The 21382-nt window shown below is 48.5% G+C and overlaps 1 protein-coding gene across 1 annotated transcript in view; it reads right to left on the bottom strand.

Moving 5' to 3' along the window:
- The window catches only part of SUPT5H (SPT5 homolog, DSIF elongation factor subunit), a 29506-nt gene extending 19306 nt beyond the window's left edge, over positions 1-10200 (bottom strand). The window contains 6 exon segments of the mRNA XM_083159969.1: positions 627-641; positions 2492-2557; positions 2645-2761; positions 2764-2812; positions 4736-4849; positions 10037-10200. Coding sequence (XP_083016095.1) covers positions 627-641; positions 2492-2557; positions 2645-2761; positions 2764-2812; positions 4736-4816 — 328 coding nt within the window. The 5' untranslated portion in view covers positions 4817-4849; positions 10037-10200.
- Between the last annotated feature and the right edge of the window lie 11182 nt (positions 10201-21382).

Genomic DNA, 21382 nt, shown 5'->3' with positions numbered 1-21382 from the left:
GCCAATATCTGTATGAGGAGTTCACTTCAAACGAACGCTTCAAATAGCCTCTGTCACTTATAACTGACTTTTCTCAATCTACAACCTGTCGGTAATGTCCTATACTGTGACTTTACTTTAGACCAGGCATGTCCAACGTTGGCCCTCCAGATGTTATGAAACTACACATCCCAGCATGCTTTGCTATAGTTTTAGCATTCTCTAATAGCAAAACTGTGGCAAAGCATGCTGGGATGTGTAGTTTCACAACATCTGGAGGGCCAACGTTGGACATGCCTGCTTTAGACACATATGTGCTGCAGCCAATGGCAAAAAAACAATAAATAAAAATGAACAAGATAAATGCAAATATTATATAAAACTATCATATAAAAACTCATCAATGAAAGTTCAAGGTAATCAAGGAATTAAGACAAGGATTGGCAGGGGGCAGTACCCAGTCTTGCGCTGTACTAGTCAAGGCGTAGGGCATATACAGAATTCCGAGAGGTTTTACCGACAGACAAATGCGGTCCTGCACTCTGCTGCAACAATGTTCTAGTGTGGTCTCCCCTGCTAACACCAATGCTTTACCCAGGACTGTGGCTGATCTTATGCGGGTTGGTGTAAGTGGCATGATCACTCACCTTCAATTTCTTCAGCTGTGAGCGATGATGAAGCCAAGACAGAATGGTGCAAAACATAGCGGCAAAATCAACCACGAGGACCGGAAATGGGGAAAGGGGAGAAATTATAATATATGGCAGAAGAAGCAGCATGAATCACTGAGCGGCATAAATGAGGAGGAATACAATGGAAGAAGCAACGGACACGACTAATAACTGTGCAAGCTGCGCACTCTCTGATCACGGAGAGGATGTGCATAGCTGCCTGCTGCTACGGGCCGGAATTCCAGCCTCACAGGTACGGGAGACGCACAGTGATCACAAACCACAAGCAAGGTCACTGGACGTCACACAACATGTTTAGAAGACAGAGCTCTTTGTCAATAGTCTCCGACATGCACAAATAATGTGATGCAGATGAGGGAGACTGAATACTCTGCATATTACATTTGTCCGTGTAGGCTACAAAACTATCTAGATAAAATGCCACAACGTATAAGTGCTCGTCGTGTGCCTGGCAGACGCTTCTCAAACCTAGAGACTATGAAGCGGATATTTTAAGCAGTGGAAACCGTGGAGAAGAGGACCAGTGGAACAGTCACCCCTAGCAAAGCCAATTGGTCGCTAGGAGTAACTGCTACAGTTCCACTTCTCCGCTCGTATTATTGCAAGTGGCCTTCTGAACAATCAGTGGAAAATCGCTTGCAAGGTTCTAAACAGTGTCAGACCACTTTGCTGGCAACCTACTAGGGGGAGTAATGTGTGGACAGAACACACTCTCCCGAGGACAGGAGCAGCTGACTATGGCGGACGGCAATGATCTCCCAGTTTGGCCAGTGATTATGTCCAAATGCTACAATATGATCTCACAGCTGATGAAGAGCTTTGTATTAGAAACATGTTTTGTTACATGAAACCATCAAAGTGTATCCCCCCCCCTGGCTGGAACAATACAGCTTGTGGGTGTGTGACAACTACGGACATAAGGGAGCACAAGCGGATGGTCTAAACTGTGCTTTCCAACATCACCCTAGCAGGGGGGCATATTACACATACGCACGCACAATGTGTATGATCAATGGAAGCAGGATACATTATATACATTACACAATGTAACACGCAAGAATATAGAGTTCCATTACCAGACACTGAGAGAAGGCATGCAAGGAATAAGATAAACCGAGTAAGGTCTAATTGCAGAATAAAAACAGATAAATCTAACTCCCCCCCCCCCCCCCCCAAGCTCTCCAGAAGCAGAGATTTGTAGACATGATGCACCGGGAGTCCTAAGGGCAGGCATGTCCAAACTGTGGCCCTCCAGCCGTTGCGAAACTACACATCCCAGCATGCCTTGCCATAGTTTTAGCATTCCCTAATAGCAAAACTGTGGCAAGGCATGATGGGACCTGTAGTTTGACAACAGCTGGAGGGCCATAGTTTGGACATTGCCTGCCTAAAGGGAGTCAGCAATCAGACACACGCAGTCAGTACCCCAAAAGACTTCACCCAACAGCATATAACAAGAAATCCTTCAACTAACAAAAGCTGAGCACCGGCAGTATCGCTAGAACAACAAACAGCAGAAGCCAGTCGTACAAGCCCCCCGCGCCCCCCCCCCCCCCCCCCAAGCCATGAAAAATCAAACCAAACGCAGAGAGAACCCAAGTCATAAAGGATATCCCAGCGCCACAAGTAAGGTCACCCAACATGCATCCTGGGCCTGAGCCCCAGAGGACATTACCAGGCACACGCACAGCAACTGTCCAACAGAAACAAAAGAGCCCCAAACACTATCCTTTTACTGCTTCTTTCAGGACACACAAACTTCCACATCAAGGACACACACTAACACAGCCCAGCAATGCCTGCCATGGTTCAGCAATCACCTTTCTCCAGTATGTCCTCGGCGCCATCCTCCCACTGATCTTCATCTTCATACTCATCATCAACATCTACGGAGAGAGGCCATGTCTGATTAATAACGGAACAGTAACCATTGGAATATTTGGAAAATCCATAGCCCGCTCAAATGATCTAACCGGCTTCATCTAAGATGAATCCTCCGTGTCTTGGTTTCTTTCGGCGACGGTCATCATCCTCATCGTCTTCTTCTTCCTCTTCATCATACTCATCCTCATCTTCTTCTTCAACCTCTTCTCCTCACCCTTCTCACTTCCAGCAGGGCTGGCCCTCGCCACCTCCACTTCCTGGAGCCATATACATACAAGAACTTTGTGATTAACTGGTAAATACTTTCCTCCGAGTCCTATGGGAGACACTAGATAGGCTGAGGTATTGACATGCAGTACAGCTTGGGCACACTATGAGCTCAAGCTCCAGTGTTCTCTCCAGGCATAAATTTTCAGTTGGCCTGTGCAGGAAGAGACGTCATCCCCTCATGGACTCGGAGTCCCCTGACACTCTCACCAATTAGACCTTGGTGCAAGCGGACGCTGATTCCAGACAGACCGCCCAATCAGATCATGTAACCATGATATGGCCGAGCTATGCCAACGTAAGTGTCCCAGGTTCTTCCCATTGGGCATGCTGTCTGGAATCAGCCCCCACCTGGGACATGGTATATTTGATGATAGTGCCAGGTGGCAGGGGACGGACTCTGGGGCTGCAAGGACAGTGCTGTGGGTGACAGGCGGCGGGCGCATGGCCTATCACAGTGCAGGGTGGGCAACTGCTAACACCTGTATGGAGCCAAAAACTTAAGGCAGCATCTAAGAGATGCTTAGAACTCAAATTTTAATCAATATACAGTAAGGACTGAATCACTATTATTGCGAAGACCCCACCTGGCTACTTGCCACCCGGCTGGAAGAGAACAAAAAAACAAAACACAATAAGAGCACCTTGTGCACCCCATCTCCTAATTCATCATATCGGGGACACTGGATACTGCTGGAAAACTCCAATGACATCCCTAAGGAGGAGTATGCTCTGAAACTGCAAAGCACAGCACCTTACTTCCAAAACTGCCATCTTTCTAATGGGATCGCACAGGCAAGGAGCATGCAATATGATGCAATGTGCTCTTATATGTTTAGGGAATAGATTACACTGCCTCATTTAAATAATAATCTGCTTGGTTGTGACCTGTTGAGACACACCCTAAAGGACATCACCAAGGCATTACCAGTACTGTGCAATTCTCAGGCACAAGGGTCCTTATACAATTACAGGCAGCCTGGTCTTAAGCCGGAAGCACTAAGTGCAAGTGAGATGAAAGCCCCCTGCACCATTCGAAAGCCGTGCAGTTCCCTGCCTGGGTGTCACAAATGGAGAGACCCCCAAGCAGGGAAGAGGAACTGCACACTTTGTGAAAGAGGCAGGGTGTTAGAATTAACACTAGTTACTTGTGCGAGGACAAACCAGGCAGTGGAAAAAGGCTCCTGGCACAAAGGACCAATTATTCCTAACAGGCAATACGCTGTGAAGAAAATACTGTGCTACATTTTATTCATAAAAATACCTATGGAAGATTATGGTAATCCAATACCAGCGGGAGAACACAGCCGCCTCAAAGAAACCCAAAGGGGGTGATTTGTTTTATGAGTGCCAGTCTGAATTGGGTGCACATGATACCAGTCCAAAGTCCAGGATATGGTGCTCAAATCCCCATTTTGCACATGTCAGCTTTCACCTGAGGAGTCTGCCCAGAGCATCAATTGAATTGCTTAGCTGGGCGCCATCTAGAGGCAGCCGAGGCAAAGAACAATTGAATTACCCCCACACAGTGCACAAACCCAAGTACTATATATATTGTAAATCAACTTTGGAGCAGTTTTATGCATGCAAATGGCATCATTACAGGTATGCGTAAGACTAAAACGTAAGATGCCATAAATAACATTAACAAGTATATAATCTTTGAAAGTGTTTTTTTCAGGATGTGATCACAGAAGCAGTTTCCCTATGCAGGCTTATTTTGCTGTATGTTTGCCCACTGGACGACACTGCAGTGCACCTAATCAGAACAATAGAGTTAAGGGGCAAACTAGATGGGCCAAATGGTTCTTATCCGCCGTCAAGTTCTATGTTTCTAAAGTAAAAACAAAGTCAGAAAAATAGGAACTGTAAGCCGTCAGCATAACCCGATGGTGTACATGCCGGTCACTCACCTCATTGTCTTCCACTTCCTCAGCCTCGCTGCTCCTCTCACTCTCCTCCTCAGAGAAGTTGCTGTCCTCGCTGTCAGACATGTTACTCCGCTAAGTGCCGACACAGGAATAAGCCTGCATAGACGCAACACATCAGTTAAACTGCAGTAATTATAACAAAGATCTCATTAGCTTCTGTGCCTTACAGCATATGAATGATTACGGTTGCTGCTCTGTTTGCCACTGTTTCCCTCACTGCTGTGGTGCTTATAGCACATTATGGTCTGTAATTTCACCACAGATGTACAGATCAGACATGTGCTAGAAGCACCACAGCAGAGAGCGACACCCCAGGCAAGGAAGAGGAACTGCAAGATTTTCAAAAGATGCAGGGGGGCTGGAATGACCACTACTCTACACAGCTATAATTATAGAGGCACAATGATTAGTATGTGATCCAATTATAATGCATGTGACCATAGTTATACATTATAATACAAATATTGGCAAATTGGAGTCCTGCTATCGGGACATTTACCTGTAAATTGAACACTGTCCCATCATTACATGGATGCTGTGACCACATTCTATTTACAAGCATTTGGGGAGGCCATATTTTTGCTGTTTTAGGGCATCATTTACGGCCAAGTCCACATCCTGGGTTCAGACATTTAACCTAGGAAGTATATCCCCACAGTGCTAACTGAAATCCCCCATTGATTGGACAACTATGTGGGATCAATGCTCTATGGGCCTGATTCAGACCTGCTCGCTAGGCTGCTCAGAGCCTTACAACTCCGCCCTGGCGAATGCAAACCCCCCCCCCCCCCCCCCCACCCGAATCCCCACGCAAGCGCCAGCGCAGAGGAAAAATCCTTCAATGGTTGCTCACCATGGGCGTGCCCACCATTTTTGTGGGTACGCGTCGCCCATGAAACGCTCCGTGACCAGCCCAGAACGCCCCCCCCCCCCCCCCCCCCCCCCCCCCCCTGCGTGTCAATCAGCGAGCAACCCAGCGTTTGAAAATTTTGCTGAAGGCTCTCGTGGAGGGTGTCATGCGCAGATCCTCGCCATTGACAGAGGACGAATTTGCTGATCCACAAGCAGGCCTGAATCAGCCCCTTTATCAGATGATGAAGAACCTTTCTACTCCAGCTGTTAAACTTCACATCCTAGCATGCCCTGCAACAGTTTTACTGCTAAACCTTTTGCAGGGCATGCTGGGGTGAGTAATTCAACAACTGGAGGGCCTTCATTCTCATCATTTCTCTATATCAGGCATGTCCAAACTATGGCCCTCCAGCTGTTGTGAAACTACACATCCCAGCATGCCTTGCAATAATTTTAGCATCCCCTAATAATAAAACTTTGGCAAGGCATTGTGGGACTTGTAGTTTCACAACAGCTGGAGGGCCATAGTTTGGCCATGCCTGCACTATATGGAAGTACAATATGGTAAAGATTTATTAATAATAAAGGAATATAGTGTAACAGTTATATATTGTCTTAGTGCAGTATAGCTATGTGGGTCCAGCAAACAGCAGAATGGTTATGGATTGTGGATTACAGTATATGATAGTATGGTGATAAAGGCAAATTGCTGGTTATTCTATGTAGCTCCATATACGCCATTTTGTATGGATTATATATGTAATGTATTGTGTTTCTCATCTGAAGAGAAACAGTATCTGGTTATTCTATGTAGCTTCATATACACCATTTTGTATGCATTATGATGTAATGTATTGTGTTATCTCATTATATCTAGTTTAATTAGTTTAAAGGAATGTTATTTTGAAGGAAAACTCGTAAATCCTTTATAATAGGCACAGCGTTATTTGTGTTTCTGGCTGTACGCCCAGGAGATGTGGGGAACGAGATAACAGTAGTGATATGAACAACCTGGGGTGTGTCAATTAGTTGTGATTTGTGTATAGTTATGGAATGCAATTATATGTGTGTGAAACCCATTATGTAATAGATAAGAAAATGAATATATGTGAGCCTTAGGCTAATTAAAAGTCAGAACATCACTTTGACACTCCAGAGTGTGTGTGTGTCGATTTGATTTCTCCTGCTAGCAGAAAAGGAACACAGGTTTATGATCAATCCCGGAGACTAAGGAGAGGCAGTTGTTAGAACCCCATCGAAGAAGGTTCAGGATGGGGGAACACCTCTAACAATGGTTATGGTGCCACAGTTGTTGGAGCAGAGTGTGGCAGCTTGCTAGGGGACAGACTGCTGTGTAATGGTGGCAGGGACAAAGACCAGCATATGGTGGCATGGCTGTAGGGACAGAACGGTGACAGGGCTTTGGGTACAGTGTGGCCTGTAGCAGCATAGCTGAGGGGATAGAACTCTGCTTATGGTACGATTGCTGTGGAGACAGAACACGGCATAAGGGAGAGCAGCTATGGGGAAAGAGCATGGAATTTGATGGCACAGCTGTAGAGACTGAGATTAGTGTATGGTTGTCCTGCTGTAGGGATAGAGCTCCTTGTATGGTGGCTTGGATATGGGAACGAGCATGGTGTTGACAGAGAGTGTGATTCAGACCTGAAGGCTAATGTGAGAATCCACAGTGGACTGGCAATAGAAAGCCACCACCCAGTCAGTAAGAGAATACGGCCCTTGCAAAACTGCAACAGAATAGCAAATGGAACGCTAATCGCAATCTACTCGCAAAACTGTATGCAATTCCTGAGCTATCTAACAGATTTGCCATCCATGCGATTGTAAAGGCCCCCATACACTATGCGATTTTGGGACAATTTCATCCGATTTCGGCACTTTGTGCCGATAATCGGGTGAAATCGGCCCAAAATCGTATGTGTGTGATATCTGATACGATCCGATGCACGGTCCCGTGCGCATCGGACCGGATCAGGGAGGTCGGACGGTCTGGACATACGATCACGTCCGACCTCCCTGTATGCATATGCCTGCCACCTGACAGGCATATGCATGCAGACACCGGGGGAGCAGTGGGGCGGGCAGCGGGTCCCTGAGCACCGGCGAGTGCTGCTGACTGACCTGGCCGGGCAGTGTACTTACACATAGCAGCAGCGGGGAAGGCAGCGCAGTGGCGGCTATTATATTTTTAAAATACTTGTCAAATGAACCGGCCGCTCTCTGATTGTCTGAGAGCTCTCCGGCCAATCAGAGAGCGGCCGGTCATTTGACAAGTATTTTAAAAATCTAATAGCCGCCACTACACGTCCCGTCCCCGCTGCTGCTATGTGTAAGTACACTGCCCGGCCAGGTCAGCAGCGCTCACCGCACCCGCCCCCACCACCGCTGGCTGCCCGCCCCCACCACCCCCGCCGCCGCTGCCCGCCCCCACTACTCCTCATCGCCCTGCAGCTCCCCGGGTTTTTTTTAACATGGGATAAATCGCATGCGATTTATCCCATGTAAAAAATGGCACATCAAGTGCCAAATTGTATGTGAGCCTCCCGGGGAGCTGCCGGGCGGCTCGCAGGTAAATTGGGTCCGACTTGTCCCTAGGACAAGTCGGCCTAATGTATGGGGGCCTTAACTGTGGGGCAGGGTGGAATTGTTAATCAGACACACTGTGAAAACATCAGGTTTCCATCTCCCAAACGTCAGCTTTCTGACAGTAAAAGTACAGCCACATTGCGTTTACGATCCATACACATTTCCTATCGATAATCACCCTCGTACAGGGGTAAAGCGAACGGTACCCTGGGCAGTCTGATAATCGCTCCATTTGCAAATTCTTTAATTAGTAATCAACTGTAAACCAGGCATGGCTGGGGGGACAGAGCACTGCTTTTGGCATGATAGAACATGACCTATTGGAGAGAGGCTGTCCAGACAGTGTGTCATATGGTGGTATGGCCGTGGGGAAAGAGCTTAATGCACGATCGGCACGGCAGCAGGGAAAGAGCTTAATGCACAGTCGCGGGGAACGAGCACCGCGCATGGTCGGCACGGCCGCGGGGAACAGAGCTTAATGTATTTTGGCTCATCTTTGGGGGACAAGGCTTATTGTATGGTGGCATGGCCGCGGGAACAGAACGCAATATATGGTAACATGGCTGCAGGGGACAGAGCGTGGCATATGGTGCCATGGCTGCAGGGGACAGAGAGTGGCATATGGTGCCACGGCAGCGGGGACAGAGCACGGGATATGGTGCCACGGCAGCGGGGACAGAGCACGGCATATGGTGCCACGGCAGCGGGGACAGAGCACGGGATATGGTGCCACGGCAGCGGGGACAGAGCACGGGATATGGTGCCACGGCAGCGGGGACAGAGCACGGGATATGGTGCCACGGCAGCGGGGACAGAGCACGGGATATGGTGCCACGGCAGCGGGGACAGAGCACGGGATATGGTGCCACGGCAGCGGGGACAGAGCACGGGATATGGTGCCACGGCAGCGGGGACAGAGCACGGGATATGGTGCCACGGCAGCGGGGACAGAGCACGGGATATGGTGCCACGGCAGCGGGGACAGAGCACGGGATATGGTGCCACGGCAGCGGGGACAGAGCACGGCGTAGAGCAGTGGTAGCCAACTCCAGTCCTTGAGAGCTACCAACAGTTCACATTTTCCAAACATCTTAGCTGCTGCAAAATTGCACTAATTACTCACTGCCACATTTTAAAAGATACACAGCTGGAGCCAATTACTTCACTTGTGATTCTGGGGTAGATTTATTAAGCTCGTGAAGTGATAAAGTGTCTGGGTTTTTTTCACTGGCCAATCAGCTCCTACCTGTCATTATTCAAACCAAGCCTGTAACTTCACAGTTAGGAGCTGCCGTTAGTTTAGCCCACTACAATTAGACCTAACCGATGCACTATGCATCAAAAGTGATAAAATGGAGAGTGATAAACAACCAATCAGCTCCTGCCTGACATTTTTCAAGCACAGTGTTGGCATGCAGGCAGGAGCTGATTGGCTGGCGGTTAATCACTTTTGAAGCTTAGTGCATCTAGTCCTAAATCACATCACAGAGCTTAATAAATCTGCCCCTTGGTGAGGAGATCTGGAGTTGGCTACCCCTGGCGTAGTGACCCAGTGACTGATATGTATATGAGGCCTCCAGTGTAGCTGCACAGCGGTAGAAGGGAACACCGGCATATGTACTGTATACGTTCCCTCTGCATTACACGCCGCCGCCGCAGCAGCAGCTGCTGCTCCTCCTCCTCTTTCTCCCAGCGAGATCACACACAGCAGCGGCGACGGTACAACAGGGGTAGATATGCTGCAGCAGCGGGGCACATGCCGGTTTACGGTATAAGGCGGCGGGATACAGCACACAACCAGCAGTAGGAGCAGAGAGAACTCACCGCTCAGACACCGGAGACAAAACTTGCCGCAGCTCCGCCACCCGCACCTACAGCCGGTGAGCGACGATTACAGCGCCGGAAACGTCAACACGCACAGAAGACGTAAGACGTCGATTTCCGTGGTGACTTCCAGCAGCGGGCGGCGCCCCGGAAATGACGTCACATATGATAGAGAAGACCCAGGACATATCACCTCTGCCCTCTGCTGGTTGCTCCATATGTTCCAGCCTCTGCCCCTGCTGGCCAGGCCCTGATGTTACAGCTACCTCCCTACCTCTGCCCCCTGCTGCCCAGGCCCTGACGTTACAGCTACCTCCCCACCTCTGCCCCTGCTGGCCAAGCCCTGATGTTGCAGCTACCTCCTTACCTCTTCCCCCTGCTGGCCAGGCCCTGATGTTGCAGCTACCTCCCCAGTTCTGCCCCTGCTGGCCAGGCCCTGACGTTACAGCTACCTCCCCACCTCTGCCCCCTGCTGGCCAGGCCCTGACGTTACAGCCAGCTCCTCATCTCTGCCCCCTGCTGGCCAGGCCCTGACGTTACAGCCAGCTCCTTATCTCTGCACCCTGCTGGCTAGGCCCTAATGCAGTGATTTTTCACGGGTCCCCATAGTATGAGTCATACCTCCCAACATGACCCATTGCTCTGCTCCTGGACTTTCTTCTATGTATGATTACCTACATCTGTGTTGAACAGGTTAATTGATAAGAAAGGTGTGTTCAACACAGGTGTTGGCAATCATAGAACATACCTCCCAACTTTCATCGGTGGCTCAACATACCTCCCAACTTTCATCTGTGGGGGCGTGGCCTCATGGTGCGGGGGTGTGGCCTTCAAATCGTGTCACTCGTGCGAGGCCCATGCCCCCATTTCACCACTGCTGCCCCTCTGCCTGCGGGGAATAGACTCTGCTGACAAGCAGGTGGCAGTGGGGACTCACAACTGACCCCCCACCCCCTCCATGGTAAACTGCTGGCCCCTTGTTGGTCATGTTGGGAGGTATGTATGAGAATTTTTTGGGTGGCACCCATAGGCCAAACATTTCTTAGAGAGTAATTTAGAAAAAAATATTAAATTAAGTAAATTGTGTTTATATGTCATCCTTATGCTACCCATACACTTATGCGTTCGGATTTGATTGGACATTGAAGTGCGATGTCCATCGAATCCGATTGCATCTTAAGGTGCAAAACTTTCCGACCCAATGTCGCATGCCATCTTGCGATGGGACATCGGGTGCTGGAAGAGGGTGGCAGAGTAGTGTTGCGCTAAAAGTAGCGCTAGCATGCGGTGGGGGTCAGCGTGGTGGCAGAATTGTTTAAAACACTGGACAGGCCTCTGATTGACTGAGAGAGCTCAGCCAATCAGAGGGCTGCTCAGTGTTTTAAACAATTCTGCCACCATTGCTGACCCCCACAGTCCGCTAGCGCTACTTCTAGTGCTACACTACTCCTCTGCCTACCCTCTTCCATGCTGCCAGTGGTCCCTCTGGCCCCCTGTCCCCAAACCCCATGCCGCCAAAAGCATCCTTTCCGCCCCCCACCCGCGGATTGCATTCGAGCAATAAAAATCACACGTGATCGCTCTTGCAATTCGATAGATATTATGTGCAGCTCATACTATCTATCGATGTGACATTCGACGGCGTGCCCGCACTTTGTGTCAAATGGTCTCTTACAAATACATACAATGATTTAATTTATCAGCCAGATCTGGTCAAAATCTAATGATTGCATGCAATATCTCACAATTGTATGGGTAGCATTAGGTTCTGTTATGTGAAGATAGACAGGATTCACTTCTGTTTGTCCACAAATTTTATAACTGGAAGCAACAAGCACTCATACCCTCCAACTGTACCGATTTTGCCGGTACAGTACCGTTTTTTAACGGTCTGTACCGGCAAAATACAAAGTGTACCGATGTACCGATTTTCAGTGATCCATGCCCCGGCAGATATTGTTCCAACTTCTCCGGCACATCAGTTATTGCTTTCCGCCATGCCACATTGCGCGGCACTGTGGGAAATGGAGTCCAGTTCACCGATGTCACTAAGCAAGCGGCTGTGCTTGAGTGACTGATCTCCCAGGCACCAATGCGGTCACACTATTAGGCCGCGAGAGAGGTCCTTCCAGTGTCTGTGGGGAGAGGGTAGACGCTGCTGGGCCTGCTGCTCCTTGTGCTGGCTTTGCAGCTCCATACACCTGCCCCGGCTCCATACATCGTCCCCCACTTTATCTGCAGCTGACGGGACGCTGCGGGATGCAGCAAGTGGGGAGCGCGTATCGGCGGCACACAGTGAGTGGGCGCATATATATATATATATATATATAAACAGTCCAAAATTAAATGGCACTCCGGAGGCAGTTTTTCAGCATATAAAAAGATTGTATTGTGCAACAAGCTTTCGGGGTTCTACCCCCTTCGTCAGGTTCAACAATCCTACAGCAACTAACACCAGTGTACTCACCACATAAATACCCGCAGGTCACCTCACTCCCTGCAGCGCGCCGCTCCGCCGGGACCGGAACATACTGTCAAATGAGCTTCCGGGTACTCGCAGCTGGTTGCTGCTAAGCAACCCACACAGCTTGCGTCTCAACCAACGGAAGTGTCCCGCTGTCATGTTCTTACAGCAGCAGCGTCATCAGCCCGTGAGGAGGACTCTACCTGGGGACATGAAATATAAAAACAGTGCATTAACAAACATTACAGTACAAATAACATAGACATACATATAAGCAGAAAAACGCACATATAATGCATGAAGCAGCATGATAAAGCAAGTATAAGGATCACATTAAAGCATTCCAGCTGATCTTCTCATTTAACCCTTTAGGGTAGATGGTATCCAATTTAAAGATCCATCTGGATTCAAGCAATAATAAATGCTTAGCACGATCACCACCCCTAGGTGATTCCGCTACATGATCGATCATAAAGTATTTCAAGGCAGCAAGGGGATGCCCCTTGGCCTTGAAGTGCCGTGCGACCGGCTGATCCACTGTCCTGCCTGACAGTGATAGGTCACTAAAACCTGCAGATCACTAAAACCAAAATTGCGGCATTTCAGGAGGAAAATAAAGGGCTGTGGAATAATGCTGCTAACGCGAGCTGGTTGACCAAATTGGAACAGCAGTGTGACACTTATAAACAAGATTTATTAAAATTTAAACGCAATAAAAAAAGAACAGTCGAGGCTGATTATGAAGACAATAAGGTTTATAGTTGGCTCACAGGGGATCGCTAAGATAAATATCCTGAGACCGGTGACCATCGCAGAAAACCCTGGCAGTCGCGATTTCGCAGAGGACGGCAGCAGAGAGCTAATGCCGCCACTAGCGATAGCGACTTTGCGGTGTCTGAATCCGATGATGTGGCAGAGATAACAGATGTCCCTTTAGACCAGGCTACCACGAGTACGGTGCAGCGCGTAAGAGGCCGGCCACCCGCAGGGGGAAACAAACCAGGAGAATTGCGGCACAATCCCTCAAGAGTGGTGGGCAACAAGAAATCAAAACCTTAATCTTCAATCTGTCAACCCGCACGTTGACACCTTGTGAAATGTCCGTGCTTAATAAAGGTTTCACATTTGTGCCTACCAATGAATTTGATCAGTTCCAGTGGAAATGCGATCACCATCGATTTATGCGGAAGCTCCGTTTGAAAGAGCATTATCAAAACCAAGCATCTGCCGCATCTGGGGGTTTATTAGATGGCTTCTTACAACATACATCCAAATCTAGATTTGATCCTATCTCCAGTAACCCGTCGATTAAAACATTCGGCAGGCTATTGGATGATTCAATCAATGAGTTTACAGCGGCACCCGGTAGAGCTCTTAAAAACCTTACCCGTGCAGAGTCACTTGCTCTTAAACAACTGGCTGGATACGAGGACATTATCATCAGGCCCGCCGATAAAGGCGGGGCCATTGTTGTCATGAACACCAGCGACTACAGGGCCGAGATCTATCGACAATTATCAGATGTTGATGTATATGCCAAACTTCCAGGTGATCCAACCCCTAAATTCAGGCAGGAGCTTGCTGGGATCTTGAAAACAGCTGTGGATTCTGGGATCCTTTCTGCTAAAATCCGTGACCGCATCTCCACTTCTTTTCCACGAGTACCAGTGCTCTATACCCTCCCCAAGCTCCACAAGGATGCCCGCAGCGCTGCGGGACGACCCATTATAGCGGCACGGGAATCACTTTATCAACCAGTGGCGCAATTATTGGATTATCTTCTGCAACCGCTGTTGGGGCTTAAGCCCACGTTTTTGAAAGATACTACGAGCTTCTTAAAACTTTTGATTGACATTGCTGTGGTTCCTCCAGGGACTGTTATGTGTTGTTTGGACATTGTAAGCCTGTATACCTCTATCCCTCACTGCGGAGGTATGGAGGCTATGCGGTGCTTTTTATCTCAGCATCTAGACGCTGCTCTGTTTGACCATGAGCTGTTTTTAAGGCTCTTGGGTCTGACCTTAGAACGCAACTACTTTCTCTTCGATGGTCAATACTATGTACAGCGACGAGGTTGTGCCATGGGGTCTGCGGTGGCACCCTCGTACGCCAATATTTACATGTTTCAACAAGAAGAGGTTGCGTTCTTTGGTCGACCCGAGGTCTCAGATCACTTGCTGCTGTTCACCAGGTACATAGATGATATTTTCATCCTGTGGACCGGTGGACAGCGGCGTTTTGATGATCTGATGTTGGAGCTCAATGCTATGGAGTCTCCCATTAGATATACCTACTCTTGTAGTGAGGTTTCAGCGCATTTTTTGGATGTTGAGATTAGCATTGAGGATGGGGTGATCTTCACTGATATTTATCATAAAGATGTGGATCGTAACACGTTTCTTCTGGCTTCCAGCCACCATCCCCCTGCCCTGAAAAAGGGATTGCCATTGTCACAAATGTACAGGGTGGCAAGGCTTATGAGCAATCCTGCCAAGATTGCAGAGAGGCTGGATCAATTAATTTTAAAATTCATTAGACGTGGTTATGATCCAGTGTTGCTTGAATCCCAGAAGTCTAGAGTGTTGTCTATGCCCAGATCCCAATTGCTGCAATCCACCAATAAGAATTCCACCAATGTGCTACCCTGGACTAGTACATACTCTCTGGCTAGCCCAGTTATCCATCATGCGTCTAAGGCCTTATGGCCGATTGTAAAGACAGATGCTGACCTACCAGGTCTGAGTGCAGTTAGACCCTTGGCTGCCTTCAGACGGGGGCGTAATCTAAAAGATAGATTAATGAGAACAGATATCACAGGCTTCCAGAAAGCCAGGGCTGCCAATGTATGTTTTAAACCTGCAGGATGCTACAGTTGCCTGGGCTGCACGACATGTCGTCACTTAGTTTCATGTAAAAAATTCCATCATCCCCACACTAATAAGGAGTTTGACATTCGTCATGTGTTAACTTGTAAATCCTCATATGTCGTTTATATTATTGTTTGTCCCTGTGGCCTTTACTATGTTGGCCAGACGACCCGGACCTTCCGGGAATGAATGGCACAACATCGTTCTGCCATTGACCTATCACTGTCAGGCAGGACAGTGGATCAGCCGGTCGCACGGCACTTCAAGGCCAAGGGGCATCCCCTTGCTGCCTTGAAATACTTTATGATCGATCATGTAGCGGAATCACCTAGGGGTGGTGATCGTGCTAAGCATTTATTATTGCTTGAATCCAGATGGATCTTTAAATTGGATACCATCTACCCTAAAGGGTTAAATGAGAAGATCAGCTGGAATGCTTTAATGTGATCCTTATACTTGTTTTATCATGCTGCTTCATGCATTATATGTGCGTTTTTCTGCTTATATGTATATCTATGTTATTTGTACTGTAATGTTTGTTAATGCACTGTTTTTATATTTCATGTCCCCAGGTAGAGTCCTCCTCCCGGGCTGATGACGCTGCTGCTGTAAGAACATGACAGCGGGACACTTCCGTTGGTTGAGACGCAAGCTGTGTGGGTTGCTTAGCAGCAACCAGCTGCGAGTACCCGGAAGCTCATTTGACAGTATGTTCCGGTCCCGGCGGGGCGGCGCGCTGCAGGGAGTGAGGTGACCTGCGGGTATTTATGTGGTGAGTACACTGGTGTTAGTTGCTGTAGGATTGTTGAACCTGACGAAGGGGGTAGAACCCCGAAAGCTTGTTGCACAATACAATCTTTTTATATGCTGAAAAACTGCCTCCGGAGTGCCATTTAATTTTGGACTGTTTGTATTACTGCATCTGGGCACCGGGGCTTGCTGTGTATTTATGATAGGAGTGCCGGCTGATTTGGATAGGTATATATATATATATATATATATATATATATATATATATATATATATATATATATATATATAGCAATCCAAATTTGCCGGCACTCGGTTTTAGCAAGCAGCTTGCCCTGGTGCCAGAATGAATATAGATAGTATCCAATCCTCCCAGGCTTGGGAGAAATAAACGGCACTCAGAGACGGTTTAAATAACAGCAAGTATATTTAAGGAATCGTTAACGTTTTCGGGGTATCAGCCACGTCCTCAGACAATTCCTACAGCAAGTGTGCACCCCACCACCTAAAACATTTATACATACCTGGCCACGCCGGCTCTCCGGGTCCAGTGACGCCATCACTCCGCTCCCGGAAGTCACCGCCGCGTACTTCCTGTCCAGGGCGCAGCCAGCGTTGCATAGCAGCGTCTGGATTGCGTTCCACCTAGAACAGGAAGCCTACAGCTGGTGACACGCAAGGGGCGGAGGAGACTGTTACTAGTCCCTCGGAGAAGCCCAGCGGTCAGAATATAGTATAACTATCCTCCCAGTCCCAGCAAGGCATAACCACACTAAAGACAGCCCACAGCGGCGTTTTACAGACGGCAAACCTGTCTACACACTAGGACATTTAAGTCCAATATACAGACCGTTGTCGCTGCATCTCACCGTCGCAAGCGTCATAGGGGTCACCTAATGCAGACAAGAATAGAGGAAAAATATTAGACAAATACAATAGATACAAAAGACATAATAAAAAGCACATAAACATGAAAATATATAAAGATAAGACACATGTAAGCAGGATAGTTCATGCATAGAGAATATTACAATATATACCCCAATTTTTACATCAAACTGTTCCAGTTTAATTTTTCATTTAGGCCTCCAGGCCAAATGGTGCCAAGACGGAAAATCCATCTTGACTCCAGGGTTAGGAGCCTCTTGGCCCTATTGCCCCCTCTCATGGAATCAGGTATGTGGTCAATCATAAAATATTTCAAAGAACTCAAAGAGTGACCTTTCTTCTTAAAATGGCGGGCCACAGGTTGGTCCACCTCTCTGCCACCCAAGGACAAATTGACGGCAGATCGGTGTAGGCCCATTCTCTCACGAAATGACCTAGTGGTCTGTCCCACGTAATAAAGGCCACATGGGCATACAATAATGTAAATAACGTGGGTAGACCTACAATGTAAAACATGTCTAATGTCAAATTGTTTATCCTGGTGTGGATGTTTGAAAGTGCGGCAGGTAAGCATATGACTACAGGTAGTACAATCATGGCAACTATAACACCCTGGGGGTTTAAAGGTGACATTACTGGGTCTACTGACACCTCTCCCAGTGATGTCAGGTTGCATAAGTCTGTCCTTTAAATTAGGACCACGTTTGAAAGCAGCCAATGGTCTCAAGGGTTGTAAACCAGGCAGATCGCGGTCTGTCTGTCAGCGCAGGCGGGTTTTGTGTTCCCGGCTGTGACCGTGGTGGACCAGTGGAGGGCGCTGGAGAGCCAAAGGCAGAGGGTTTGATGTAGGACATACACGGGGAGATCAGGGCACAGCGAACCAGAGAGTTGACGGAGACCAGGAACAGGGGCGCGGAGTCTAACCTGCCAGCGGTATTCACCAGGGAGCCCCGCAAGGAACTTTGGACTTAGCTGCGTCTGACAGGCAGGTCGCGGCCCCCTGCCCTGGTCCTCTGGACGCAGGCAAGGGAGATGATACTGGAGGTAGCAATGGAGAAGGGAAGGCAATCTGGAGACTGCGGAGGATTGCGCAGGATGTCGACAACTGAGGTAGACTGTGGTGCCGACAATGGTGCCAACGGCAGGTGGACGACTCAGGACTATGCTGGAACAATAGGACGTAGATGGTAATGTCTCTATAGAGTACAGCAGCTGAATGTCGACGCTGGTGTCGACGGAGCCAGTCGCTAGTTCAGGACAAGATGGAGAATGTCTCTGAAAGGCTTGGGAGCCAATGGTGGTAATGACGAGGCACCTGTACTCGACTGCAAAGGTGGAATAGCAGGAGTCTTCTGGAGATGGACAACCCAGGTAAGTATAGCGGATGCAGGTAACGCTGGAGAGAATCACAGGGGAGCCTGGAGATCTCGGAGTCTTGGAACTTCTCTGTCACAGGAGAATACTGAGAGCAGGTAAGCAATTGTTCAAGACAAGGAAGGAAGGCCGCAGGTCGGCTTTAACCCCCTTGCTTGTCTGTGATTGGCTGCCAGCTGTAGCACCAATCAATGCTGGGAAAGGAGCACACACCTTGATCCAGGTACAGGTGTGTGGGTCAGAGGTGAGGTGAATGGACAGCGGGGATTGGTCTGGGAAATCAGCTGACTTGAGAGTGTCATGGCGGCACCCATGCTGCCCGGGAACGGCGTGCGCTTGGCAGGGAACTATGGCAACCGACCGCGGGGACACAGGGGACATCGCGCCACACATCAGAAGTCCTGCGGATGACAGGCCTCTCACGCAGCACCGACCATCGAGATGGTAATGAGCGATGTTTCCGATGGTAAGATCTGCGGTTTGTGACAGTACCCCCTCCTTTTAGGGTGGGCACCGAACACCCTTTGGGCTTGGAAGGATGTTCCTGATGGAACTTTTCTCTTAGACGAGGAGCATGAACGTCTTCAGCATTGGTCCAACTTCTCTCCTCAGGACCATATCCCTTCCAGTCAATGAGATACTGAAGGCATCCATAACGATGGCGAGAATCCACGATCTTTTTTATCTCAAACTCCACTCCTCGCTCAGTTCTAACTTGCGGTGATACCGGGGATGAAGACTGGAAGCGATTAAGAATTAGAGGTCGTAGCAAGGAGACATGAAAGGAGTTGGGAATGCGTAAAGACTTGGGTAATTTTATTTTGTATGCTACCGGATTGATCTTCTGTTCGACAATATATGGACCTATGAATCGAGGCGCAAATTTCATTGAGGGGACCCTCAGTCGTATGTTTCGGGTAGACAGCCATACTTTGTCACCAGGACGGAATTCTGGTACTGCACGTCTCTTACGATCCGCAAAGAACTTGTAACGAACAGAAGCTTTTTTTAGATTGAAGTGCACTTTCTTCCAGATTTGTGAAAAGTGTCTCAGGGCTGCGGTAGCTGCTGGCACTTCGATGGTTGCTAATGCCTCGAAGGTGGGTGGCCTGGGATGTTGGCCATAAACAATGAAGAAGGGGGAGTGACCTGTGGATGAATGGTACCTGTAATTATGGGCAAACTCAGCCCAATGGAGTAACTTGGACCAATCATCCTGGGAAGATGAGATGTACAGCCGTAGGAATGTCTCGAGATCCTGATTGACCCTTTCTGTCTGGCCATTGGACTGCGGATGATAAGCAGATGAAAACTTCAATTTAATTTGAAGGGCTGAAGACAGGGCTCTCCAAAAGCGTGCCACAAATTGCACTCCTCGGTCAGAGACGATTTCTGTAGGCAGGCCATGGCTTTTGAAGATGTGCTGCACGAATAACTGGGCCAAAGTAGGAGCGGAGGGTAACCCGGAGAGAGGTATGAATCGGGCCATCTTCGAAAAACGGTCAACTACCACCCAGACGGTGTTGTATTCTTGGGACTTGGGTAACTCTGTGATGAAGTCCATTGAAATGTGCGTCCATGGACGCGTTGGAATAGATAAGGGGCAAAGTTTTCCAGCAGGAATTTGACGAGGGGTTTTATGCTGGGTACAGACAGTACACGATGCCACAAAGTCTTTGACGTCTTTTCTCATCTGGGGCCACCAGTAAGAACGTTGGAGGATTTCAAAAGTGCCCTGAACGCCAGGGTGTCCGGAGAATAAGGACTTGTGAGCCCAGGACAGCAGTCTTTGGCGGAGCTCAGGGGGTACCAGAGTTTTGCCAGGAGGAGGTACCGGAGAAAGTTGCGTGGGAGCAAATGCGATGGGGTCAATGATGGGATGATTCTCGGGTACTAGAGGATCCTCTTCCATGGAGCGAGATAAGGCATCGGCCTTTACATTTTGCGAACCAGGACGGTACAAGATCTTGAAAGAAAATCTGGAAAAGAATAAAGACCACCGGGCCTGACGAGGATTCATACACTGAGCCGACTGCAGGTACAGGAGATTTTTATGATCAGTGTATATGATGACTGGAAATTTGGCGCCTTCCAGGAGATACCTCCATTCTTCGAGTGCTAATTTAATAGCCAGTAACTCCTGGTCGCCTATGGAATAATTTCTCTCTGCTGGTAAGAATTTGCGTGAGAAAAAACCACAGGGATGCTGTTTCCCATCCTCGGATGTCTGAGACAGTACTGCACCTACCCCTATGTTGGAGGCATCGACTTCTAGGGAGAAAGGTCGTTCCATATCAGGCTGGGACAGAATGGGTGCAGAGATGAATGACTGTTTCAGCAACTGGAATGCCGACAAGGCCTCTGGGGACCAGACAGACGGGTTGCTACCCTTGCGGGTGAGAGCTGTAATAGGAGCAATCAGAGTGGAGAAACCCCGGATGAATTTTCGGTAATAGTTTGCGAAGCCAATAAAGCGTTGTACGGCTTTCAGTGTAGTGGGTTGAGACCACCCAGTGATGGCTTCCAATTTCTCGGGGTCCATGCTCAATTGTGACCCGGAAATTAGGTATCCTAGAAATGGAACTGAGGGTACCTCAAATGTGCATTTGGAGATCTTGCCGTAGAGTCGATTTTTTCTGAGACGGAGGAGGACCTCTTTGACTTGGGAACGGTGTGAATGTAGATCTCTGGAGAATATTAGAATGTCGTCCAAATAGACCACAAGACAGGCGTACAGCATGTCTCGAAAGACCTCGTTAACAAATTGTTGGAAGACAGCTGGGGCATTGCAGAGGCCGAAGGGCATCACTAAATACTCGTAGTGACCATCCCTCGTATTGAATGCAGTCTTCCACTCGTCACCCTTGCGGATACGTATCAAGTTGTATGCCCCACGGAGGTCCAGCTTGGTGAAGACGGTGGCACCTTTCACTCGATCGAATAATTCTGTAATCAAGGGGAGCGGATAGCTGTTTTTGACTGTGATGTTATTTAACCCTCTGT

The sequence above is a fragment of the Crinia signifera genome, chromosome 9 (assembly GCF_055691185.1).
Source record: "Crinia signifera chromosome 9, ASM5569118v1, whole genome shotgun sequence".
In the NCBI taxonomy this organism is placed as follows: domain Eukaryota; kingdom Metazoa; phylum Chordata; class Amphibia; order Anura; family Myobatrachidae; genus Crinia; species Crinia signifera.
The sequence above is the reverse complement of the archived record's forward strand: the minus strand, read 5'-3'. Positions and strand labels throughout refer to the sequence as shown.